General features: G+C 45.0%; 1 protein-coding gene across 7 annotated transcripts in view; it reads right to left on the reverse strand.

Moving 5' to 3' along the window:
• MEGF11 (multiple EGF like domains 11) overlaps nt 1–25,195 on the reverse strand; it is a 250,824-nt gene that overhangs the window by 71,450 nt on the left and 154,179 nt on the right. For all 7 annotated transcript variants that reach the window (XM_063169985.1, XM_063169987.1, XM_063169984.1 and 4 more), the window contains 5 exons: nt 22,960–23,206; nt 20,918–21,038; nt 15,802–15,938; nt 10,419–10,631; nt 3,052–3,226 (listed from right to left, as the gene is read on the reverse strand). In XM_063169985.1, the coding sequence (XP_063026055.1) occupies nt 3,052–3,226; nt 10,419–10,631; nt 15,802–15,938; nt 20,918–21,038; nt 22,960–23,206 (893 nt within the window). The remainder of the gene's footprint in view (nt 1–3,051; nt 3,227–10,418; nt 10,632–15,801; nt 15,939–20,917; nt 21,039–22,959; nt 23,207–25,195) is intronic.

The following is a 25,195-nucleotide window of genomic DNA, read 5'->3' on the forward strand; positions in this document are numbered from 1 at the left end:
CATCGCCCCAGGGGATCACAGCAGCACCTCACACAAGTACTCTGATACCCAATAACAGCTTTACAACACTGTCATTTGAGTTTGGAGCCAGACATATGCAATATGACTGTTGAGTCCGACCCTAAACATCCGCAGAAAAAATAAGACAGAAGATGTTTTGAAACTCTATCCTAAACTGCAAGCTCACCACTATTTAGCTTGTGCATTTTAATTTTTGGAAATGTCACAGCTAATAAATAATGTATTTTCTTTAAGCTACCATATACATTTTTATTTTACAACTTGAATCTTCTTAAATTTCCAACAATTAAGTGCTCTGCTCACGTACATGGCAGCCTATGGGATGGCTGCCTTTTCACTTAATACATTTAATAAAGGTGACCAGATGCTTTGTGTTTTTAATGGCTTGTTCTGCATCCCAACAAAATGTCCCTGTTTTGGCTGCGAGAGCAGATGATTCATCCTGAAACCCAGCCCAGCTGCCCTGACACAGGCAGGGTGAGTTAAAAACCCACCATCTGTGCTGGAGGAGTGGGCAGGAGGAGTGCTTTGTCAGGAAAACACTGTCCTTCCTTGGGCACTGCATATTCCAGGCAGCCAGTAATCCCAAAGTCCTGTGGGGGTCCAACCCCTCTGCCTTTGCAGATAAATTCAGCAGTTATATCCCATCTCCCACCATTTTTCCTTCCTTCCCCCCTTCCTGCTCTGCCCCAGGGTCATGTGTAGATCAAACATTGCTGTAAAATGGAAGATGCTGCTCCTGGTTTTATTCTTTCCAATTATGTGGCAAAATTCCTGCCCGTGCGGCTGCCTCAGCCAAGGCTCATACTCAAAAAAGCAAGAGGGATTCATTTGTGGTTTTTGTGAATAATTAGCTGTGCCCAGCTCAGCATTAGCAGCGCTGCACTGCCAGCCCTGCCAGAGGACACATCCTGAGCTCGGAGCCGGCGCTCGCCCAACTCAAGGGCAAAGCCCGACCCCCAGGCAAAGCTCCCCTGCTGCCTCAGCAGGAGCCAGGCAGGAAAACCTGAGGGGAAACCTGGCTTGGAGTGTGTCACTGGGATAAGGCACTCCCAGCCTGCTTCTGGCCCCACAACCTTTCCAGCTCCCTCCTCCCTGCCCGGAGCATCCTGGCAGGATAATGCCCCGGGGTGGCAGGGGAAGGTTCCCAGCAACTTTTCTGCACAGCCTGTGTTCTGCTGCACTTGAAAGAACCATTGCAGCTCATCTGGCATGCACACGAATGACAAATATGCTTCAGAGGCAATAAATTAGCAATTTCAAGGCTTTACTTCCCCTCATGGACTAATTGCCAGAGATTATAGTATATTATGTGAGAGCAATGATACTAATGCCTAAATATGCTTCAGTGATTATAGAGCTATCCTCAATAACCAAGCTGTTTAAATGTCAATGCAAGAAAGCTCTTTATTATGAGATTAAATATTATTTTGAAGCAATGCAATAGGAACTTCCCAGGCTTTCTGCTTCTACTAATGCTGCCTTGGGGCAATGTATATTTGACAAGGTATGCTTTTTTTAAATGTGTACAGTAAAGGGTCCCTAAATGCTTTTGTGCTGCAAATTTGGACAGCATTCCTATAAGAAGGAGGATCTTGGCATCTTTTTATTTTGTAGCTGTTACTAACATGCTGCTGCCTTTATCCTTTCTCTACTTGTGTATCAACTACTGTACAGAGAAGATAAATTCTTGTTTTCTGTTTGTGGAGTTGGGAATCAAACCTCAAAGATCTTTTCTTTCCCCCCACCCCATCTCTAAGTACCATTATCTTGCACAGATGCTTCTGAATCCAGCCCCTCACACCTAAGTAAATCTGTTAATACCTGGCATTGAGACAACCCTGGAAATCAGTGGAAGCTCCAACCTTCAGGTTCAGCTGCTGACACGAGGCAGAGAAAAAAGTGTCTTTGAGCCATACTGCAATTGCACAGCTCTGCAGATGCCAGCTGGGGATCACAAGCTCAGGTGTGGAATTAGAAGGAAGAGAGGCAAAAAAAGTCTTTGGCATCCCACTAATCTCATACAGGACCTCCCCAAGATCTGTCCCAGCTGTGCAGCCTGTCCCTTGATTTCTAGTGAACTTAGTAATTATAATTCATAATTGTTATAATTGTACAGAAAACTAGTAAAATAGTATATAATAGTATAGAGAAAATAGTATATAACACTATAGTATATAGATAGTATAGATAGGCTTGTGGGGACAGATCATACAGAATGAAGGACAGAGAAAGCCAACTTTTTGTGAAGTTTGGTAGAATTCTCTCTTTAAAGTATTTTTTTTCCCTTTAGGGAGTATTGTTTCTTAAACACAGCCTGCATTTCTCCTCTGTGCTGTGCTCCTGAAGGGGAGGAGTTTCATATAGAGATAACCAAGGAACTTACTGGCAAGAATTCCATTCTGCCCAGCCTTAGCAGGACTGGATCCTGGATCCATGGCCCAATACTTTCTGCTGCAGCCTGGCAATGGTTAACTCTGAAGTTTTGATGTTTGCATCTTGGCTGGTTTCTTCAGCCATTTTACATCTCAACTATAAAATGCAATGCTTGTTTACCTCAGAATGTCTGAAGCTCTTTCTGATGCTCGGTAAAAGACACCTGCCACACAGGCTCAGAAGAGACAAAAATTGCTCTATCATTTGTAACATTTTAAAATATCTTCATCTATTAAAATCACAGTGTGACTGACAAGGAACACGCTGAATGGCCATGAGAATTCTTTCTCTGCTCTTCCAGGCAGACAATAATCTGACACCTTTTTTGTTATGTCTTAACTTAGAATATACTATGGGAAACCGTATCTTTATCTTTCTAGCAGTAATAAAGTTAGAACAGAGGTGTTAACTAAACAACCAGCAGCCACAGATTGACACTCCTCAAAGGACAGCGATGTGGACTTAGCACAGGATGGGTGAAAATGACCCACGTTTGGCTGCTTTGATGCAAATATTATTTCAAATCAGATTAAACCCCTCTTTTATTTTTGCAGCCACTTTGTGAGAGCCCTCCCCACGCCCAGCCCCACTCACCATGAAGCCAGGGGCGCAGATGCAGCTGCCAGTGATGCTGTCACAGTCGGCCCCGTTGTGGCAGGGACAGGGCACCTGGCAGCCCTCGCCGTAGTAGCCCACGGGACACGTCTCATTGCAGTAGAGCCCAGCCCAGCCAGCCTTGCAGCTGCACTCCCCAGACAGAGGATGGCAACTAATGAGGAGACAGATGTTAATGAGATGTGGGCAGGAAGGAAAACACAGCCCAGAACATTTCACGTATCACACTGGGAACTCTTTAGGGTGGTGGATATGAGCAGCTGTATAATTTGGGATGTGAATAGAGGATCTGGTGCTAAATAGCCCAGCATTTCCAAACATCTGGGAACTGCCACAGCACTGGGTAGTTTACACCTTGAAGTTTATGCTCTTCCATTCTCAAATCAGTGTGACTTGGATTACTGACATCAACCACACCATTAATCCTTACAAGCTGTATACAGGTACGTGCTGCACTATTTGGCTGTATTGCAGCCAGCTAAAGATGTTCAGGGATAGGAGAAGTTCCAGTGGGTGGAGGAAGGCAATAAAGAGAGCTGTGAAGACAAACCTGAGTTCAAGGGCACAGTATTTCTATTGTATTCTATTCCGTTCTGCTCCGTTCCATTTCGTTCCGTCCCGTCCCACTGTTCATTTGTGTTTTAAAAGTGAGTGCCACCTCAGCAGAACCTTCCAGCAGGCACAGGTAGAAAGGAAAAACTTCCTTGGAAGAAGAGTTTTGCTGGGAATATTCAGCCATAGTGACCAGAACTGATCAGCACCTGAAGCCTTGGGGTTTTCTCAGGACAGGAGTTAACGGGAGCCCTGGGACTAAGTCACAGCTGTGCAGGGAAATGAGTCAAGTTCCTCTTTGCTGCATAATGAACAACATTAATCCTGTGGCTTTCATTTCTATCCAGTCAATTCCACACTGTTGTGAGAGCACATGGAGAGAAAAGGAGAAAGGAAAATCGAGCCCCAAAGAGTGGACAATGCCCGGTCCTTCTGCATCCCCAGGTGGAACACGCACCCCTCTGCCCCTCCTGCCTGAAACTGTTTATCTTTATTGGGAATTTTTCCTCTGGGTACCTCCTTCCCACAGCAGGAGGCTGGGGCTGGGAGAGGAGGAGAGGGGCTGGAGATGGGTTAAGTCCTGGTTTGAAGGGATGGAGGTTCCTGGGGGATGTTGTCTGAGGCCAGCTGGGAGTGAGAGGCTTCACCTGAGAGCTCAGCCTGCTCTGTGGCCTCTGCCCCTCAGCACTGCACAGTAATGGCACTGTGCAGTCCTCAGTGAGAGAGAAGAAAAATAATATTGCCAGAAATCTTGTTTTCTTTACTCTCAGAACAAGAAGAATAGACTTCTGCAAGGTGGGATCTCTCTCTGGGCCTGTCTCTGGTTTTTTTGCATCCTAGAAACAATTTTTGTTCCTTTACGATTATTTATTGTTACAGTTTAAGACTGTAGACATGGCTGAATGGGTTTCCTTACACCTATAAAATTAATACTGGATATGTTAATTTTCAAGGTAACCTCATAAAATGTAATTTCCAACTATGTTTCAGGCAATTTCTGTTAGGAGAGGTTGGTCATATAGTGTTGCAACTAAAAAGGATCAAATTTTCTAAGTGTCAAACGTTTCATCATAAAAAGTGTTTTACTGACTAATTAAAACAATTCATCAGCATAACAAACTACCATCCATGACAAAGCAGTCCCTGAAATATGGTTTTCACAAAGCACCTCTTAACATTCAGATGAATATAACAAAAGCTCATGTTTCCCCCTGTGTCTATTAATCATTACCTAATAGGAGCAGAAAACTCAACATTAAAGAAGGATTTTGAAATTAATTTTGTGTTGCTCTCTTTCCACTACTACTGCTACATGTATCATGTGCTTCCATGAGAACTGCATCTGGTGGGTAAATCAAATATTTTAAAGATATTATATGACGAGGGCAGTTTCAATCAGACTATGACAATTCAGCAGAAAATACTACATTCACTCAGAATTTTCACTCTGAGGTTGGCTCCCTCATCAGCATGGGCAGCTTTTTTACATGGATAGAAATGATGCATTAAGGGCTAAAACTCATCCTGATGTGCACTAAAACAAGAATCAAAACCAAACAGGCTTTCCAGAAGAATCTGCTGGAGATGGGGAACTTGGACTCCAAAACAAAGGCCAGTAGAAGTTTGAGGGCAGATTCTGACCCACCAAAGCTTTGTCCACATTTCATGGCACTGTGAGCCAGAAAATCCAATGCAGATGTTTGGGTTCCTCTATCCACATAATCTTCCCATTGAAGGAAGGATAATTTTGTTATCAGCTTGAGCAGATCAGGGTTTTGTTTTTCTCCTAACTCCAAAGCACTTGTTTGACAATGCAGGTGCCTGATGCAGTGTTAACTTCAGGAGGGCTGAGATTTAGATGCTTTCCCAAACTGCACAAGGCAGCTGTTCTCTTCCCAGTCCTGCCAGGAATCTTGGCCACCTAACTGACTCTTCTGCCTTCATTTTTCCCATTTCTAAAATGATACCTTTCTCCCTCCGGAAACCCTTTCAAGATCTGCAGCTGATACCACTAAATAGTACAAAGTTTTTCTATTAATTATTTTTTCTCTCTGGTTTGTATGAACTATTCCCCTACAATTGAAGTGAGCAGAGTTGCATACTAAATGTATTGCAGCTTATGATGTAGGAAGTGTGTCTGTGTATGTTAGGAAGGTTTCTCTTCTGCTGGCATTTTGTACAATCACATTCTGGTCAAATTATGAACCTAGATATAGAACAGAGCCAGGAAATTCATCTATCACCTATCCAAACATCCATGTATCCAGACTGCCCAGTGAATTAAATACTATTTGGACTGAAGCTGAAATGTTTGAGGCAGAATAAAACTTGAATAGGAAATACAGCTAGAAATTTTTATAAATATCTGTATCATTCCTCCTCTCCTGTTTTGAGTGCACCTTCCCAGGCCATGTGTCCATCTAACATTTTGCCAGCAGGGGTCACAGTGCTTTTGAGGCATTTCTCCAGCCCCCAAAAAACTGAAATTAATGAACAATTCCTCTGCAGAAAAATCACTGAAGGATGGGTGGGAGAATGGGAGGGTTCCAAAAGGATCCCAAAGGCAAACCCACCAACATCTGTTCTCCAATCCTTGCTGGGAGCAGTGAGGGAACCTCACACTCTTAAAGAGTTTGGCAGTGTTATCCTTCATAGTTTGCATTGAATCTTAACACCTTTATTTCTTCAACTCTCCTGCATTGCAGGAAGAAGCAGAGTAGAAACAAGGAGAGAACACAGGCAGCCAAGTGTTCCTGTGGCTGCAGGCCAAGCAGAGGTGGAGCAGAGCTGTCCACACACACACCAGGGCTGACAAGGAAAGGGTTCCAGGGCTCCTGCTGCACTTTGAAAGCTACTGTGCAATCCCTGGCTTTTGAGCCACATTTATAGCAATAAAAGATTTATTTAAAAATTTTTATTAGCTGAACTGAAAAGCATAAGGGCATTTTTGACCTTTAAATTTTTTAAGCATCTAATTTTGAGGAAATCTGAGGAAAGCAGGTAAATTTCTCACAGCAAATTGGAAGTGTTTTAGACAGTACAGTCTGTTCCAAATTCTGAATTTGTTCTCCACACATCTTTCAGCCAAAGCAACACCTTCCCAGCGAATTTTCTGATTTTCTGTTTATACAGCAGCACCAGTCCTCTCATTTTTGTTATCAGCAGCCTAATCCTTATTTTACAGCATTTTCTGTTTCATGGTGTCCACACTAATCCAGTCTCCCTTACTAAAATGCCTCTTGCTTTAAAGCAGTGGCCACAGTGAGGCTGCAGGGCTGCTCCTCCAGTCCAGCACATCTTCAGAGCCAGCCTTGTCCAGCACATTATTGACTCAGATCAAGGCAGAGCTCCATGGGAGCTCCATGGGGTTTGGTTCTGCCCATCTTGCTGCTGTTGAGGCAGTAACTGGAGCCTCTGGAGATCTGCCCATTCCATTGCCTTTGTCCCAGTGGCTTCCTTCCTTCCCACATCTCTGACCTATGAAAGACATTACCAAGGGCACAGGGCTCCCCAGGCTGGCTCCACACCAGTGCTCAGGAAGGGTGGGTGCCCAGGACTACTCCAGCTGTTCATTTCCCTGCCTGCCTGACAGAAGAACAAGCCAGGATTATTCCCTTCCTGCTACTGTAGGCTGTCTCAACATGGACTTTTTGCAGAGGAGAGTTTTTTACAGGTGTATCCTTCCCTCTGGAAGGACAGTCCAAGTCACCACCACATTCTAAATCACCTAATTGTGGGGTTGTTCAAAGTCCTGTACAAAGTGCCTTTCAGTGTGCTTTGATGCTGAAATTATTGGATGGTGTCCTTCAGTCATTACCATGCTGGAGGTTAGACTAGATGATCACTCTGATCTCTTCAGACATTAAAATAGATAGATCTATGAAAATGGAAAAGCTGATTGTGTATTTCCTACTGCTCCTCCTCAGCTACTCCTCAAAGCCCTCAGAACTTCCCATTCCAGTCAAATCTCCAATAAGCAGATCAAATGAGAAATCCAGGGACAGGAGTTTCCTTCACCTTCTACAGGTATTTAATAATTATCCTCCACACCTGGGGATCACAACAAATAGCCAAGAGCTTAAACTGCTCCTGGGGAAAATAGATGGCTGTGGGTAAATGAGTCACTTTGGAAAAGCCCAGTTTCAATACAAACACTCAGGGAAGAATGGGAAAAGGTGGGTGGGAAGAGAAGTGCACTGTATGGGACTGGTTAAACAATCAGCACAAAGATTTGTTCAGAATTTGGAGTGCCTTTAGAAAAGGTCATTTTCCACCAGCTCTGAGGCTCCTTGGCTCAGCAATTGACAGCACTCTGCAGAGCTGGTGGAAAAGTGGAGAGCTGAAATCCCATGGATGAATGAAAGAACATTTACTGACCTACAGCGTGCTGGTGTCTCTTTGTTCCATAACAGCAGTGATAAGATGTAGGAAAAAGGGAGATTTTATCAACAGAGAGACCAGACTCATTTATTAAGGAGCCAGAGATTCCATCTCAGCAGAGGATGCTGCAAGGGACGCTGACGAAGCAGAGTTGGGAGGGAAGGAATAAAATGTTCCCATCAGACAGCAAGCAGGCACAGGCAGGGTGTGTGGGAATGACCAAGTGCCCAGAAAAGAGCTGGGAGAGGATTCAGTCCTCCCCCTTTCTGAGCTCTCTCAAACCTCTCTGAGACCTCTTCTTTTCTCACAGCTGGAAGGTGCAAGCCTGTTCTTTCAGGAAAGATCCTCTGGCAAACTCACAGAGCACCTCCCAGGTAGTTCTGAGTAACACAGGGTGAATTCTTTCACCCTCCAACCCACAGTCTTACCCCACCTACAAGACTCTTAATGAATTGAGCACATGGCTGAGACACTGCAGCCAAGCTCAGCCTTGCCTGTGGCCTGCAGTCCTTCCACTCTATTTCTGCCTTTATGGAAACAAACAGGTTTCTGCAGGCCCAGGAGGGGTGAAGACACAAGTGTCAGCTCTGACCAAGAGCATATTCTCACCCTTGTGTACACCTGAAGAACAGTTTACAGAGAGGAGCCATTCAGCTTGGATTTACCACAATGCTGCAGTGATGTGACACGGAGGAATTTATCCCTCAGCTCCCTCTGCAATAATTCCTGAGGCATCCCCCATCCTCAGTACAACACAGCACTAACCTTTTGTGTATAATGTGCAGTTCTTGCCTCAGGGATGGTATTTTTGCAGTGATTTCATGATACACAACATAATCAGAAGCGATGGGAGACTCTTGTACAGAGCTCCCTGGGAGCCTCAAACCCTTTGGATCCTGGCTGTCAAACCCAATTGTGCTGGAGCTCTCTTGCTGCACAGGAGTTGTATCACCACAATTACAAGTTTTAAATAACCCATTGTGAGCTCTGACTTTCAGGTAAGCAAAGCCTCACCACTCACAGCTGAATTCACAAGGAAAATCACCTGTTTATTTCCAGGACTGAGACAAATAGGGTCTACCTTCAGACAGATTTGCCTGAAGTGTTTGTGTGTATCTGTGTGTGCACACAAACGAGGTGCCATTTCTTGCATACATAAATTGAGTGTGTTTTTATTTTAACAGCAGCAAGGTGGGTTTGTCAGCATCAGCAGGACAGTCAGGTCCCCACCTGTCTGGTTCCAAACTGAAGAATGTCTATCAAGGGCATTTCTGCCTGGGCATTAATTATCTCCACCTCCCCCTGAAGCCTACACAACCCTAAACTGGCTCTGCCTGCTGAACAGCAATGGGCAGGGAAAGGAGGGAGTCCAGTGGGAGCTGAGGGGCTCAGCACTGTGCAGGTGAGGAAATGTGGCTCCAGAACATCAGACACCTCAGGCCAGGGGGTCTGGCTGTCCAGGCTCCCTTTACTGCAACACAGGGAGTGAGGATTCTCCAAACAGCAATTCCAGCAGTCAGTAAACAAGGCAAGGAGCTACTTAAGGTAACAAAGAGGATAATAGGGAAGAGTCTTAAATTCTTCCTTCTTTTCAAGGTTTGGAAAACTTATTCAAGCCTATAATGGAAAAGCAAATTCAAAGTACTCAAGTCTGTTTGTGGCTCTGTCTCAGAGTAAAGAGAACCTCAAGAATCAGATCTTTAAAAAAGCAAAAAAGGGAATAAAACATCAAACTCTGACCTTTTAAGCGAAGCTCGTTCCATTGTAGGTATAATTCCCTGATATTTATTTTCCTGAATATTTTCCTCATACACAAAGAAAATGAAGAGCAAAAATGGGCTCACATGAGGAGTCTATTTTGACAATGTCAACCATGCTACAGTTCCACAGACTGACTCAGGGATATTGATTTCAGTCTATTTATACATCAGCCTCAAGTGTTTCCAACAAGGTAATTTGCCATGAGACATCAGCTGAAGCAAATTAGGTTTCATGTTCAAAGTCCCCTTGCTGTCTATAGATCTAACAAGCAAATCCATGTCATAAAAAAGAGGGAAAGTGATGGATCTGAGTAAATATATATCTATTTTTTAAACTTCATTGGGTTATTATCCACACACATGAGCATCATCTGGTGGTTCTGATGCCTAGAGGATTTACAGGATAAAGCTGTATGTCAGGCTGTTTCAGGTGTTACAGAACTGTAAATAGATCCATGCTTAGTATCTGTCTGGACTGAGGCTTATGGTTCCAAACCTGAGGTCATTTAAATCAAAATTTTGCAAACCAGAGAAACTCTCTGTATTTGTACTTAAAACTACAGAGAAAAGAACAGTAGGTGTAGTTAGCTGGATTTTTCCCCAATGCTTTTGTTGTACCAGTCCCTGCGCTGGAGCATTACATGATGTACATACCTGAGGGTGTTGGTAATGTTGCAGGGGCATCTCCTGTTGCACTTGAGGCCATAAAAGCCTTCAGGACACATTCTGTCCTGGCAGTGGATGCCTTTGAAGCCGGGGTCACAGATGCAGGCGCCGTTGACATGGTAGCACTTGGCGCCGTTCTGGCAGGCGCAGGCGTGCGCGCACTGGAAGCCGTAGGTGCCGATGGGACACTCCTCCTGGCACCTGCCATGGCACGGGACACGGGACCAGTTACACCCACAACCTCAGCAGGACATCGCTTTTACACAGCAACCTCTTTGTTAATGAGCTAAATACCACCCAGAGCAATCCCTGCTCATTTATGGAAGCAGCACTGAACTGATGGTATCGCTGGAGGGATGGGGTATCTTGGGCGTGCAAATTGCTGCTGAGCGAAACTGCACTCATCCGTGCCCAATTACATCCTGCTAAATTTGCATCACTTCATGTTACCTTCATTCACAAAATGCATGCATTCTTCTTTCCTGAACCTTGACAATTGTGTTCATCAATTGTAAGAAACTGATAGGCAAGAAAATATTTTATTATAAAACCCCTCACCTGTTTGACTTCTCTTTATCACAGGAGGACGGTGCACCTCCCTTGAATGGCCCTCTCAGTGATGAGGAGGGATAAAAGGGAAAGTGAATTTAGCAATAATGAGCAAAATGTTCCCAGGAATGCTTTAGTTTTACTTGCCCTCTTTGTTGACACTGCATCAGTTTTATGTCAACAAGGAAAAAAGAAACCCCTTTGTGTTTTGAGTGTGTTCTGAGTAACTAAAAGCTTAAATTTGCTATTCTTCTCCTACTCCAGGGTAGCTCAGTAGTATAAAATCTCCATAAAAATCACTTTCATGCTCCTTAGTGGAGAATCTTCTTAAAAATTGCCAACATTTTTAATATTTGATGCACATAAAATTGGAACCTGCAAACACTTTACACAGATTGTTTTAAATTGCACCTTCCATGCACTGTTAAAAATATCTCCCTATTGGATATGTTCTGAGATCTGCCAAAAAGTCTGTTTCCTTGTCCTACACAACCAATTTAAGAGTTCAGATTATTTCCTACTTGGAAAAGCTCAGCTAAGGTCCTGAAGAAAGCAACTGATTGTGTGCTTGACATAATTCAGTGGTTTCAGAATTCTGCAATGAGTCAGTACCACAGTTTACATGATCCACCGTGAAATACAGATAGGCCTTTTCAGTTAATAAAAACAGAAAAAGAAGCCCAGAAAAGCCCAATTCCCTTATCACATGGATGCCAGGCATTGGAAATTGCCTATCAGCATTAATTTAAGCCTAAGCATTGATTAAAGTGTATACTGTAAACTCACTGGATGGAGGCAATTGTTAAATGTCTTTCTGCAGGTCATTTCACAGCTGGCAGGTGAGAGTTAATATAATGATCAGTAATAAAAGATTAATGTGTGATGCAAGCCAGGCAAAACTGCAATGAACACAGGCAGTATATAAGAAAGGCATTACTTTTGCAGCTTCAGATTATCACGTTTTACTAAAAATAAATGAACACAGCAAAGGGCCCGGCCAGTGATTTAATTCCAGCAGGCACCGACGCAGCTGCTGGTTGCAAATCTGAGTTGAGGAGTTCATACGAGACCCTAAGTGAGAGGAGTCTGGGACAAAGAGGGAAAGAGTCTGGAGAGGCACCAGAGAGAGAGAGAGAGCCTGCTGCTCTCAGGGGGTTCAGCTGCAAAGGAAAGAGCCAGCAAAGAATGGGAACAGTGGGGCTGGAGCACTCCCAGCAAATGAAATGCAAGGAGGAACAATGAAGCTCCTCATGTCCCCACTGCTGCACAGACCCTGAGTGAGCAGGAGAGCTCTGAGCTCCACGGGGTGAATTCTTAGTCAATAATGCACTGTATCATTCTATATTTATAGAAGATGAAGCATTACCTAGCAGGGAGAAAAGCATCTGGAAATGAAATATTGACGACCTAATCCATTTACATAATTAGCCTTTTTCTACTAACAATTTAACCAACTTATTTATTTGGAGATCAAGCAGCTACTGCTAATGAATTTTATACAAAGAATACTAATAATGACTCCTCTGGAACATGAGAATAATCACAGCAGGAATTAGCTTTCTACTTAAACATCTTTCCTTTGCAACATATCAATCTAATGTGTCCATAGCACCATTAACAACCAGATACATTGTTCAATTAAATTACAAAATGAGCTGCTAAGCCCTAGTTATGTTTCTTGTTTAATTTACATTGCTTTCTGCCTATCTGGGGAGATTCGTATTATAATATCCACTGAACTTTAATATGTACCATAATTATTTGGGTTGGGATAGGATAATATGGCTGTCACCTGTAGAATTAATGGAAGTAATCTCACAAAATATTAAACAGAAGACAGCATGCTTAACAGATGAACTTAGTACATGCTCCCACATTTTTCCCCACAATTTTATTTTTTTAAGGAATAATGCTGCGAAGTATTTTGGGCTGTCCTCTTTGTTTTGGAACAATGATCACGTTTCTGTAGCACAGACAAATATGAAAAGCCAAAATGCACTAACCTGGAGATAAGAGATACAAGTACAAACACGACAACAGGAGAGTAAATCTGCCCATATAGTTCTAATAAATGTGAGATTTATTCTGTTAAGATTCAATCTTTCGATTTAAGGGCAATATGGAAAACAAAGCTAAAGCAGCATGTTCACTTTTCCTGTGAGCCACTCAATTCTGAAACACTCCATTCTCAGCTTCTAACTGTGCCTCTGCTATTATTCCTTTCCAGTTTGTAAAACACACATTTCTATGACAGATCCAGTCATTTCAGTGAACACAAAGCATCCTGCAGTTATTAACAGTGCTGCCAATTTCCTAGAGATTTAGTGCAGTGCCACCCTTGGAAAACAGGTAGGGAACAAAAGTGTGGCAATTACACTCACACAGACCTTTATGACCATTTCATCTCCACAGATATTTATCTAACTCTGTGTTATTATCTTCTGCACATGATGATGAACTGGAGCATTATATAGTACTTATTGACAATTTTAAGATGATAGTAGGTAAAATGTATTTATGTCTTTATTGCTGTTATTCACAGTATCTGTCATTATTGAGATTTTTTTCAATGCCTTGTAAAATGTTAAAGCAGGCAGTGTTTTGTTGTGTAGCAGATTTTCCTGCTCTCCTTTTTGCTGTGACACTGCAACAGCTGCAGGAGATGCAGAGGGTAAAAGACTCTGAGCTAAGCTGGAGCTGCCTGGTCTGTCCCATTGTCCCCGTGGTGTGAACACAAAACCAAGGAAAGCCACTCAGACTCTTTAAGGACCTTGTCCCTCACTGAACTCAGTGGGCCCCCCAGCAGGTGAGGCAGGTGTGTGCTCAGAACAAACCAGTACAGCCAGCACAAACCAGGGCTGCCCAGCCCAAGGAGCAGCAGAACAGCAGCTGGATACAACAGACTTGAGGTTTCCCCTCCCTTATGGAAGGGGGATTAAAGGCTGAGAGATGAGCATGTTCTGATTTTCTAGGAACCCATTGGAAAGGTGGGAATTTCTAGGCTAATCCAATTTTACCCTGCTGCAGCAGAGCTTTCCTAACTGCCTGTTTACCTTTTCAATCCTGTTCTCATTCATCCTTTCGCACACCTGCATTTCTGCTCCCCTGCCTTTCCTCTCAGTGTCTTTTACTTCCCTGCTCTGGGATGGGGAAGGTGAGCCATTCCCAAGGGTTTTGCTGGCATGCAGGTCCAGAATGTGACCTTCCCTCACGTCTTTTCCACTTCTCCCAACTGATTCTGCCTTAGTTTTTTTACTGTCTCTCTTCCCAAATTACGTCTCTCTTTAGAGTCTGAATCTCTCTCCCTTTTCTCCAAGTACAGACCTCAGGAGTCTCATGGGACTCATGAGTCCACACTCCCTTGCTCAAGGAGAGCTCCTGTTAGCTCCTGCCATGTCTTCTCTGCCCAGTCTCTCCCTGAGCTGCCTCCTCCAGCCCCTCTCTGAGGGCAATCAGCAGTAAAATCCTCTTCCCATGTCCTTTCCTCATCAACAGGATGCAGGCTGCTGGCTGGGAGCTCCCAACAGCTCCAACTTGATTGCATTGATCCATGCATAGCCAGCAATCCATCAGGGCGGGCAAGAACCAAATGAGGAGAGCAAGAGAGGCTCTGTGAGCCTCCCCCAGCATGGCCAGCACTGGGAGCAGCTCGGGACTCAAGTGTGGTCCCCACTATAAAGGCCCAGGCTGCACAGCTGCCTCCTTCTGTGGAAAAGTCTCCACAAAGAGAGAAAGAGAAACAGGAATGATATGGTACCACATGTATGGAAACAGTCTCCAGATGGAGAATGGGGAACAGAGGCACACTGATGTTTCTCCTCTAAATTACTTGGAAATAATTTGTACTTCCTCCATATTCAACCCCATGCAAATCCTGACATAAACTCCAGAGCCCCCTCCAATTATAACTGTCCATAAAGTGGGAACAGGGAAGCTCCATGTGTAATGGGAAGGAGCAGCCTTCTGACCCTCCCATAGTGCTGAGGGTTGGATGTTTGTGCTCCAACAACCTGCTGATTATTCAGTGAGGGCAGAGAGGAGAAACTCCACTGAGCTTCGTTGCATAAAAATATAACTGTAGCATATGTCAGTATAGAGCTAATAAAAAAAGGGAATATAGAGGAGAAAGTGCTTTAGAACAACATCCACTGGTGAGCTGTGCATCTCTGCAAACCCTGGTGCCACAGGTCCTGTGCAAAGTGCTCCTGAGAGCTGCTTTAACTGCACTTCCCAACCTTTGTTAGCCAGGATTCGCTGCAGGCTAAGCCAGCACGTGCTGCAATCCCTCATTGACTTTGCTGTGCAGTCATTTTGCTGAATCCATGACACCTTGGTAAAACAATATTATCATCTGCTCTGATCGATTCATGGGTGAAGGCTCTCGTTTATAAATTTTGAGGATTTATCACCTTTTGCTGGTGGCTGAGATGGATCAGTGCTACAGCAGCACAGAAGAATGAAGGAGACATTAAACTGCAGCATTGCTTACTCTTGAGGATATTAATTTGTATAAAGATACTTCATTTACATATCTTGTAAACATGTAATGCTCTCTATTAAATTTATCACTGTAAATATCTAAATTAAATTTAATCCATTAAATTTTAAAAGTTATATTAAAAACCCCTGTAAATGGAGAGCATTGCCAATAAAAAGTAATAACATTGCCACATTTATATTGCTTGAAGTGCTTCAGAAGGATGAACCTAATTGGAGCAATAGAAACATAACACCATTTTTCAGGGAGGAAGATTGTCCTAGAAGGGATATAAATATTGACAGTCCATGGTTAAAATGAAAGGCTTTGGGGGTTGATTTTTACCTGTCTCCTATATAGCCAGCTGTGCACAGGCATTTTCCTGTCACGGGGTCACAGTGCCCTCCGTTGTGGCATGGACAGTCCTGGCTGCAGTTAATTCCAAAGGTTCCAGGAGGACAAGGCTGTGCACACACCAGCCCCTGGTAAGGTTGTAGAAAGAGCAATATTTCAGTCAACATTCATAATGCAATAAATTTCTTGATGCAGCTTGGAATTTTATTGTCCTTCTTGCTAAAACTAGATGTAAGTGTAGCAGCAATATTTTATCTGCATAAGATGTGCTAACGACAGTCTGAAAACTCTGCTACCACAGTAAATGCCTGCCTGGCCTGACTCCAGAAGGGATTTTTCTCACCACTGCACACTCAGGGATAATTCTCTTCCTTGGATCTCCCCCACAAACTGCAGCTGGGCTTGCACTGCCCCTTGAACAGCCACACCAAGATGGGGGAGAAGTTGAAGGCAACCAGAGAAGTCTACAAAGCTGCTCTGTGCTCCTGGGGTTTTTGTGAAACAGAGAGTCTGAAAAGCTGCACAGAGAAGGTTTGGGAAGGAAGGGATTGTTGGAAGGTTTGGGAAGGAGGGGATTGTTGGGAAGGTTGCACTGGGAAGGTGTAGCTGTGCTGGTTTTGATGGTCTGTGATGATCCCTCCTGTTCAGCCAGTCTCATTCATCCAGCCCAACTGGAGGCTGCAGATTCCCCTATTGCCCTTCACACCCTTCACTCTGCTCCCTCTGCTCTCTCCAGCCACATCCATCTCTCAAAGCAGCACAGAATGGAGGTGCCAGAGCTTTGGGAAAGCCACAGGAATTCTGCAGTGGAATATCTACCTAATCCCTAAACAGTGACAGGATGCAGCATCCAGCATCCTCCCAGCTCCTTATCCCCAACCCTGGAGCCACATCTCAGTCCCTGGCCTGCCTCAACTCCACATTCCATTTTATGCTCCCAGTCCCCTGCTTTCCTGCCTCTTTGTTCCAGTCTATCCCAAATCCGTCCTTTCAATCCTCTCCTCCACCCAGACCCAATGCTCATCTCTGAGATGTTTCCTCCTTTCCCTCCCTGCTTACCCAGCCCTGGGAGTGCAGCAAAGCCAGACTGTCCCTGCTGTGCCCCTGGCACTGCTCACAAGCAAAGCAGCTCCCAGGTAATCCCTGCTCCAGCTGCTCAGCCCCAGGGCAGGGAATGCTCACCCTTGTGTGGGGCCATGTCTTTGGAAAATTTACCTGCCAGTCTCAGGTGGCTTCCCCCCAGGTATCCCATAATGTCTCTGCCAAGTATCAAGGCCTTACAAGGATTTCCCCAGACTTTCTTAGAAGTTGTATGAATGTTTTTCTCCCTGTGAGCAAATATAAAGCCTGAGGCTGGCATCCAACTGAGGAACTTCAGCCAAAACAAGCCTGGCAGTGCTGGGATCTGAAGTTGTGGTCCTATAATGGAAAATGTTTGGCATCTGCAGCAAGTGGTGCTGCTGCCAGTGCCACCACAGTGCCCAGTGTGAGACAGAAAATGTCTGGCCACAGGATTATTTGGGTTTAATTTCTCTGTTTCCCTAAGCAAGCCCTGGGGCCTCTGGGTTTTATCAGACACAACTTATTCAAAATATAAACCAGGAATATAATGGCTGCTTTCACTCCCTGGGGCTTGGGAAGTTTAGCTGCATCAACAGCCCCAAAGTGAAGAGGCTGCTCTTCAGTGTCACCATAAAACAGATACTTTGAGCCTTTCCCAAGCAGGGCTATGTGGCTCCTTGGCTGTAAAACAGACAGGTTGGCCTCAGTTCAAGAACTTTCAGATTACAGAGTTAAAAACTGGTGTCTCTGGACTTGAGTAATACACAACACTATATATCTGAAAACCTAAGTGTCCATTTATCTTGATAATAAATACTTTCTCCCTTCATGTCTCAAAAGGAACAGGATTTCTATCAACAAATGATGAGAAAGCAATACTCTGGGATGCATCCCCCTGGAGCCAAGAGAATCTTTAGCTGTACTTTCTGCATTAATATGTACTAAGGGAATTCAAAACATCCCTCTCTAGAGGATCAAATGTCAGACCAACATTTCCTGGTGCTTATACATCTAATCAGCAAAGTTCACCCCATCAGCACCTTTTTTAAGGCCCTGATCTCATCAGCTTCTGCTTTTGACATTGTTTCCTGTATTTTGTAGGACAGAAAAGATTTTTTTTCCTTCTCCATTTTCTCAAACACCCCCACATTTAAAATCCACAACAGAAAGAAAAATAGACAAAAATACAAATGATGCTTCACAGTGGCCAGAATCAATAGGAGAGAAGTGATGAGCAGAATGTGCTGTATTACCACAGCCCCACCGTGTCTTGGGAAGGGGGTCTGGGGCCAAACAGGGGGAGCTGCCAGTGACAAATGTTCTGTCACATCAGGAAATATTGCTGCTTTCCTGAGCACAGAGATCTAGTCCTTCAAAAGGGCTTCTCAGAAGTGTTGTAAGTGCTAAATTAACTTTTCTCCCCCCTTCCTGAGAGCGCTTGGAGAATTTAATATTGCAAATGAGAAAGATGTATAGAATTAAACCTGTAAATTGTTAATGAGGCCCTAAAGCAGCCACCCACTAAACTCCACAGCCACAAAGGCACAGAAGTGGAACAAGCCCAACATTGTGGGATGCTGGAAGCCACGTTCTGTTGACTGTTCAACAATAGAGGCTGCTGGCCACCATCCTGCTGGTGAGGAACCCATGGGGCCGTACAGTCCCACAGGACACTATCCAAGGAACTCCTGCTGCTGGGAGCACTGGTGGGAGGAAAGAAATTACAAGTCATAAAAGAACCAGGCTTTGAAGAAGGAAGAACCTCAGAACCCCAGAACTTCTTCCTTTTAAAGTCAATGCCTTCCCTTCCCCATCCCACCAAACCCCAAGGGAGCTGAGCTCCTGTTAATAAGCCAACCTAGGAAAGGATAAAAGTTGCAGCTCATCCAGCAGCAATAAAGTCCAAGTGGATTTGCACTTGTATAAATCTAGGGAGAATTCTCTCCTTCCAAAATGATGGTATATTCAATATATATGTGCAGTCTCAAGCCTCAAAATCAGCAAGTAAAATTCCTGGTGTCACAGAAACCCGTGGTGTGAAATAAAATGAATGCTGTCTAGCAATCCCATCTCGCCTGCTCCTTTACAGCCCCCTCATGTCTCACTTCCCAAACCCTTCCAACCACCAAGAGTTAAAAATATAGCACGAAAACACACTTGTTATCCCTCTCTGTACACTGAATTACCAGCTTTTCATTAAAACCCTGGAGAGACCCTTTATACTTAAAATCTCAACATTTACAAGCTGAGTGCTTTTACTTATAATTTCAGTTTCATTCTGCAGAATACTTGATCTTTCTCTTCCATTTTCAGTTATGCTTGTTTCAAACATCAATTGTTAACTCTAGGGTTCCTCCAGGGACAGAGCAGCCAACAACACAGTTTTCAGAAAAGTCTCTCTGGCCTCCTAGAAATGCATAAAAGAACTCCAGGCTGTAAGGAATTGGGCAGGACTGGGCCAGAATACAACCACAGCTGCTGTGCAGTGCTCTGGTTCTTCTTAGGGTCTGTGCTGCATCCTAAAAGACATCTAAAAATTCCTGTTCTATTCTGCTATTCCTATTTGTTTAGTGATGTTTTAATTTTGAAAAAGAGGAGAAAACTCCTGATAAAATACAAGTAAGGGAGAATACAGCAAAACACCTTAGATCCTGAGAAATCTTGGCATGCAGGAGAAGAGATGAAAAAAGTAATATTTTTATGTGAATCACTTTATTGATCATTTCTTAGGGGGGTAGTGCCAGAATGGACTGATAGGCCCTCAGAAATATGGGAATGGTTTTCCTAATGCTCCAGCACTCAAGGAAAGAATCTTTTCTTTGCCACCACTGGTTGCCAGGTGAGGGCAAGGGGCCATGTTCATATTTCTGACAAGTTTTGCCTTTGTCATTTGAAATGGAATAACCTCATCACCACCCTTGCCTTGATGGGTGGTGTTAGAGAGATTCCAGCTCTCTAGTTAGGGATATTTTCCACCAAAAATTAAGGACAGCAATGTTCTCCTACAGAACATTGCTGCTGATGTACAGCTGCATCTCATAGCTGGTGCTTTTGAACTCAAAGCAGTTGATGTATAAATGGAAAGGAACATAAATCTCTCTCAGCTTTTGTATATTTGCACAGGTAGAGGGTCCCCATCAGAATTCATAGTTCTGTGATGATCTGCAGGGCCTTCCATGTAAAAAAAAAAAAATTCTGAGTACTTGCATGCTTTAAAATCCAGCAACTTTGCCAAGAGACTAATTGTCAGATACAGGAAAAATGCCAGGAAGTTTAGTACAGCTAAATGGGATGAAGGCCTGTGAGACTTGGCATGCCCCAAGAGAGTTCATTATTACATTATTGATAAAGTTGAGGACTTTGAAAATGCTTGGCATTGCTTTCCTGACACAAAGGATTAAAGGTCAGGGCAGCTGTCTCTCTGCAGTGCAAGCCCTGACACAAGCAAATCTCTGGCAATCAATGGCAGTGGTGCCTGGGCCAGGACAGGACCCTGAACTGTGCCCTGGGCTCAGCTCTGCTCCTGCCTGAGCCTCGGATTCCCCTGGCTTCCCCCTCTCCCCTGAAGGGGAACAGGGCATTTTGTGCCTCTGACAGTGCTGAGCTGGCCTTTGAGCTTTCTGTCCTGTGTGAGGGCACTGTCTAAGGCTGCCAGGAATATTCCAAGGAACTGGAACTCACAGACAGCTCTCTTGTCTTGTGGCATGCTGTTGTTTTTAAACTCTGTGATGGCACCTACCAGTCAGAGAATCACAGAACCACCGAGGCTGGAAAAGTCCCCCACGATGACCAAGTCAAACCACTCCCCCTGCACTGCCAAGCCCACCATTAACCCCTGTCCCCAGGTGCCACACCCACATGTTTTTGGACACTTCCAGGGAAGGTGGCAGCTCCCAAAGCGGTGGCTTGTCTGTGCAGGTGCTGTGCACAGCCAGCAAATGTGGTTCCAGTTTGGGAACTGTCAGAGCACGGCTGGCACACATCAGCTGAGCCACCAACAATGAACACCCAGCTGCAGGCCCCGGTGAGGAGCAGCAGTACCCACCATCCATCCAGCAGGACAGGAGCACTCCCCAGTGATGTGGTGACAAACGCCCCCGTTCTGGCAGGGGCAGCGCAGCTCGCACTGCGCGCCGTGGCTGCCGGGGGGACAGCGCTCCTCGCAGCTTTGGGGAGAGAGCAGAAAACAGAGCTTAGAGAGCGTACAGGGAACAGCAAATGAGCAAAACACAAACACAGGTCATCATGGGAGTGCTCATGCAAATGATGAACCCTCAGTAAGGCTCAGCTGGCACTGCCAATTAGCTGAGATTCCTTTTGTTTCTGCTGGGGTTGTTTATGTGCCACGGATCCAGCCCGGTAAGGCTGATGCATGTGTGTAACCTTTCTGCATGCACCAAATCCCACCCATCTCCACAGGACAACCCATAACCATTAAAACAGCCCAGGAAAATAGGAGTTGCAGGATGAAGCCTTCAATGCGAATTATATGACATGGCAATAAAAGAAGCTGCAAACAGAATAAAAGGATGGGATTAAAATGCTTGAAATTCCTCCAGTCACTACTGAATGTTAACTTTTGCAGTGTATAATGGACTGGCAAGGACTCAACATCATTTAAAGGCTATTTAAGTTCATTGAGTCTCTCTCAGTACTCGTGGGGGGCAATGTGGGGGTAATCCCTGCAAAACCCAGGGTCTCCTACATCTGCACTGCAGAGTTTTCAGCACTGAGGCTCTGAAACCACAAGATGTTGTCCCCCAGCTGACTGTCCTCTCATGAGGATGTTCCTACAACACCAGGGGCTGGCCCTGCTGAGAACTGACCCCTGATGTCAAGGGGAGCACTCCCAAGAGTAAGTGGAGTCCTTAGCAGTGAGTGCTTCCACGACTGAGGTCACAAGTCTAGGAGGAAATCAGGTACTAAATAAAATATTCACAAGGTCTATCACTTATTTATGAGGGTTAACTCTGCCCTTATTTTTTTCCTTCCCCTTCATGCAGGTCAACAAATAATAATAGACTGCAAAAGTATTAACTCACCTACAATAGATCTCCTACCACATTCAGTGACTAAATTCTCTTTTCCCCTTAAATAATTCTGAAAAACATAATTACTTCTGAAGCTACTGAAAGATCTCTAATGAGAACTGATGTTACACTGTGGGCAATTTTAAATAAGAAACTATTGCTTGCTGTCCTAAAATTAATATGCAGATTTTGTGAATCCTACTGGTAAACTTTCCGTGTGGTGGATGGGGATTTAGCTACATGATTCTCGTTAAAGTTAATAGGAGTCACACCGCTAAATCCCTGCTCTCTGCGCTTAAAATTTACCCCCTAGATACTAAGCTGATATAGTTAACAGCAATGCTTTCTCAGTTAGATTGAAAGTCAAATAAATTTGGGATGGAAAAGTCCCATTTGATGCTGCACTGGACTGCTAATGAGGAGAGAGTCCAACTGCTTATCAAAACTCCACCATAATTTGGATTGTATTCACATTCTGAAATTAGGAACAGGTAGAGTTGTTGCACAAGTTGGAACATATAAATTATTTTAAAGCTTATTTTAGCACTATATTTTATTTTAATAGCATGGAACCATAGAACTCCAGGATGGTTTGGGTTGGAAGAGATATTGAAGCCAGATCCAACTCCCTGTCATGGGCAGGACAACTTCCACTATCCCAGTGTGCTCCAAGCCCCATCCAACCTGGCCTTGGACACTTCCAGGGCAGCCACAGCTTCTCCGGGCAATGTGTGCCAGGGCCTGCCCACCCTCACAGGGCACAGTTCCTTTCCAATATCCCATTTGTCCCCATGTAAAGCCATCACCCTTTGTTCTATCACCACACACGCTTGTCCTAAGTCCCTCTCCAGGTCTCTTGAAGGCTGCCTTCAGGGACACAGGTATAACCAGCAGCAAGAACAGAGGTTTCCTTTATCCATTCTCTCTGAAATCCCATTCCCTGGTTTCTCCAAAGGCCAATGAATAACAGGGTGCAAACTCAGCCAGTTACTCCTCGCGTTAAACGCGTCCGACCCGAACCAGTCGCAGGCAGTCCCAGCGCTCCTGCCGCACTTACAACACTCCGGTGTACCCGGGCGCGCAGTGGCACTCTCCGGTCTGGTGGTCGCAGGTGGCGCCGTGGTGGCACTGGCACTGGAAGAGGCAGCCCTTGCCGTAGGTGCCCGGCTCGCAGAGCTCCTCGCAGCGCCAGCCGCGGAAGCCGTCGGCGCACACGCAGGCGCCCGTGATGGGGTTGCAGAGCGCTTCGTTCTGGCACTGGCAGCGGTTGCTGCAGTGGGGCCCCCAGTGCTCGCTGTCACAGCCTGCGAACGCACACCGAGTTACCCATGGGGCACACGGGGCTGCCTCACCCCACAGCCCCGTGTGCACCTCGGCCAGAGCCTCCCAAAGGAACCCCCGCTCCCAAACTGCCCCCCTGACCCGGCTTTAACATCTGCCTGCCCCGCCCCAGCTTCAGCATCCCCACCCAGATCCAGGTCCAGCATCCTCCCCCAAACCCAGGTCCAGCATCCCCACTCAGACCCAGGTCCAGCATCCCCACCCAGACCCAGGTCCAGCATCCTCCCCCAAACCCAGCTTCAGCATCCCCACCCAGACCCAGGTCCAGCATCTCCCCTCAGACCCAGGTTCAGCATCCCCACCCTGCCCCAGCTTCAGCATCCTCCCCCAAGCCCAGCTTTAGGGTGCAAGGACACAATGGCACCACTGTTATACCTAAAGTTGAGGACTTGTTTAACACCTTATTGGATCAGGCCTGAAATCTTTTAATATCCTGTTTCTTAGTGCTCTTAGATTGCTGGAAGGAATGAATTTATAGTGGAATTAGATGCAGAGGGTCCCATCCTGCCTGCACTGCACTTAAGGGCAGGTGGTGCTGCCAAGCAAATGCTGTCGATTTAATAATGTCATCAAATATTGTTTCTTTGTTATGTTTCCATAAGATAACATACAAGATAATCTAAAGAAAGCTTTCTCCTTGGTGTTGTTCTCTGATTTATTTATTTTTTTATTTACTTCTGTTGTCTGGACTAAGTAGATGGCAGGAAATAAAATAACACTGGAGACAGGACATCCTGAGGCTGCCCAGGCTCAGGGATGAAGTTATGGAGTGAATGTATCAGGTAATTCCTATGCTAAAAACAGCAACACAGAAGGGCCCCAAAGCCTCTGGCCACTGACATGGAGAGGAGGTTCCCTATGGAATGCAGTAAGGCACAGGGAGAACCCTCATGTGACAATCCTGCCTGATCCCTTCTCTTTGGAAGAGCATGTGGAGGATGGGAGAGGGAAGTCAGCCCTACAGGAACAGTTTCTCCTGATTTGCTCCTGAAACAGCACCTGTACAACACCTCTTTGAGCTGTGTGCACTGAACAGAGCTCAAGCAGACACCCGAGGTCAAGGTTTCCTCAGCAAATGTCTGCAGGAAAACAAGGATTTCTTCAGCAGCTCTACCCTCCACTTAGCAGCCTTTCACCACAGCTGTGGCAAGGATGAAGAAAATCCTCCTCCTATTCAGAACAGGCTACTGGGAAGGACACAGTTACTGATGGCTATTCAGGCACAGCTGGCTGTGCTCAGAGCTGGGTTCAATTTCACCACCAACCCTCCTGTGAGTGGTGTAAATCCCACTGCCAGGCAGAAGAGGAGAGAGGAATCCCAGCAACAGGGCTGTCTTCACAAACTCTTTTATTTGCAAACATGGAAACTAATCCCAGGTGACACAGGCTGCTTCTCAGCCCTGGATCTGTTTCCAGGATTAGTGAGGTAAATGTAAAGCTCACTTAAGCCTGGTGCTTTTGTCCTAGAAATTACATAGCCCTCTCCTTCTACAGTACTTGGCTATAAACCCACACTGAAAAACTGCTTCTATCCAATATTTTTGGCAATATTTTTATTTATTATCCCTCATTTTGAGAAGGAGGATATTCATTGGTCAGTGTGAGGATATTCAGCAGAAAAAGAAGACAGCTCTTTGTTAATTTGCACTGCTGATTACCAGTTTACAAATTCGTGTTTCTTGAGCAAGTGTTAAAAGCAGAAATAAACCCCCAGAAGACAATTCCAAGGTCTCCAAAAGATCTGCAGGGTGTTGGGGGATGCAGTGCAGAGGTTGCATGTCCTGCAGGGAGCAGAGCACACCATGGCCCCCTGTGCATGATCCCACTTGTGCCTCATCCTGGATCCTTTATTGCTTTGCCTCACTTCCCCCAGCTGTATACAGGGATGAGAGCTCCTCTCTAACACCACTGGGAGCCAAGCAAACAAAATCTTACTCTTTATAAGACTTAAA

Source organism: Melospiza melodia, chromosome 15 (assembly GCF_035770615.1).
Source record: "Melospiza melodia melodia isolate bMelMel2 chromosome 15, bMelMel2.pri, whole genome shotgun sequence".
NCBI classification, from domain to species: Eukaryota; Metazoa; Chordata; class Aves; order Passeriformes; family Passerellidae; genus Melospiza; species Melospiza melodia.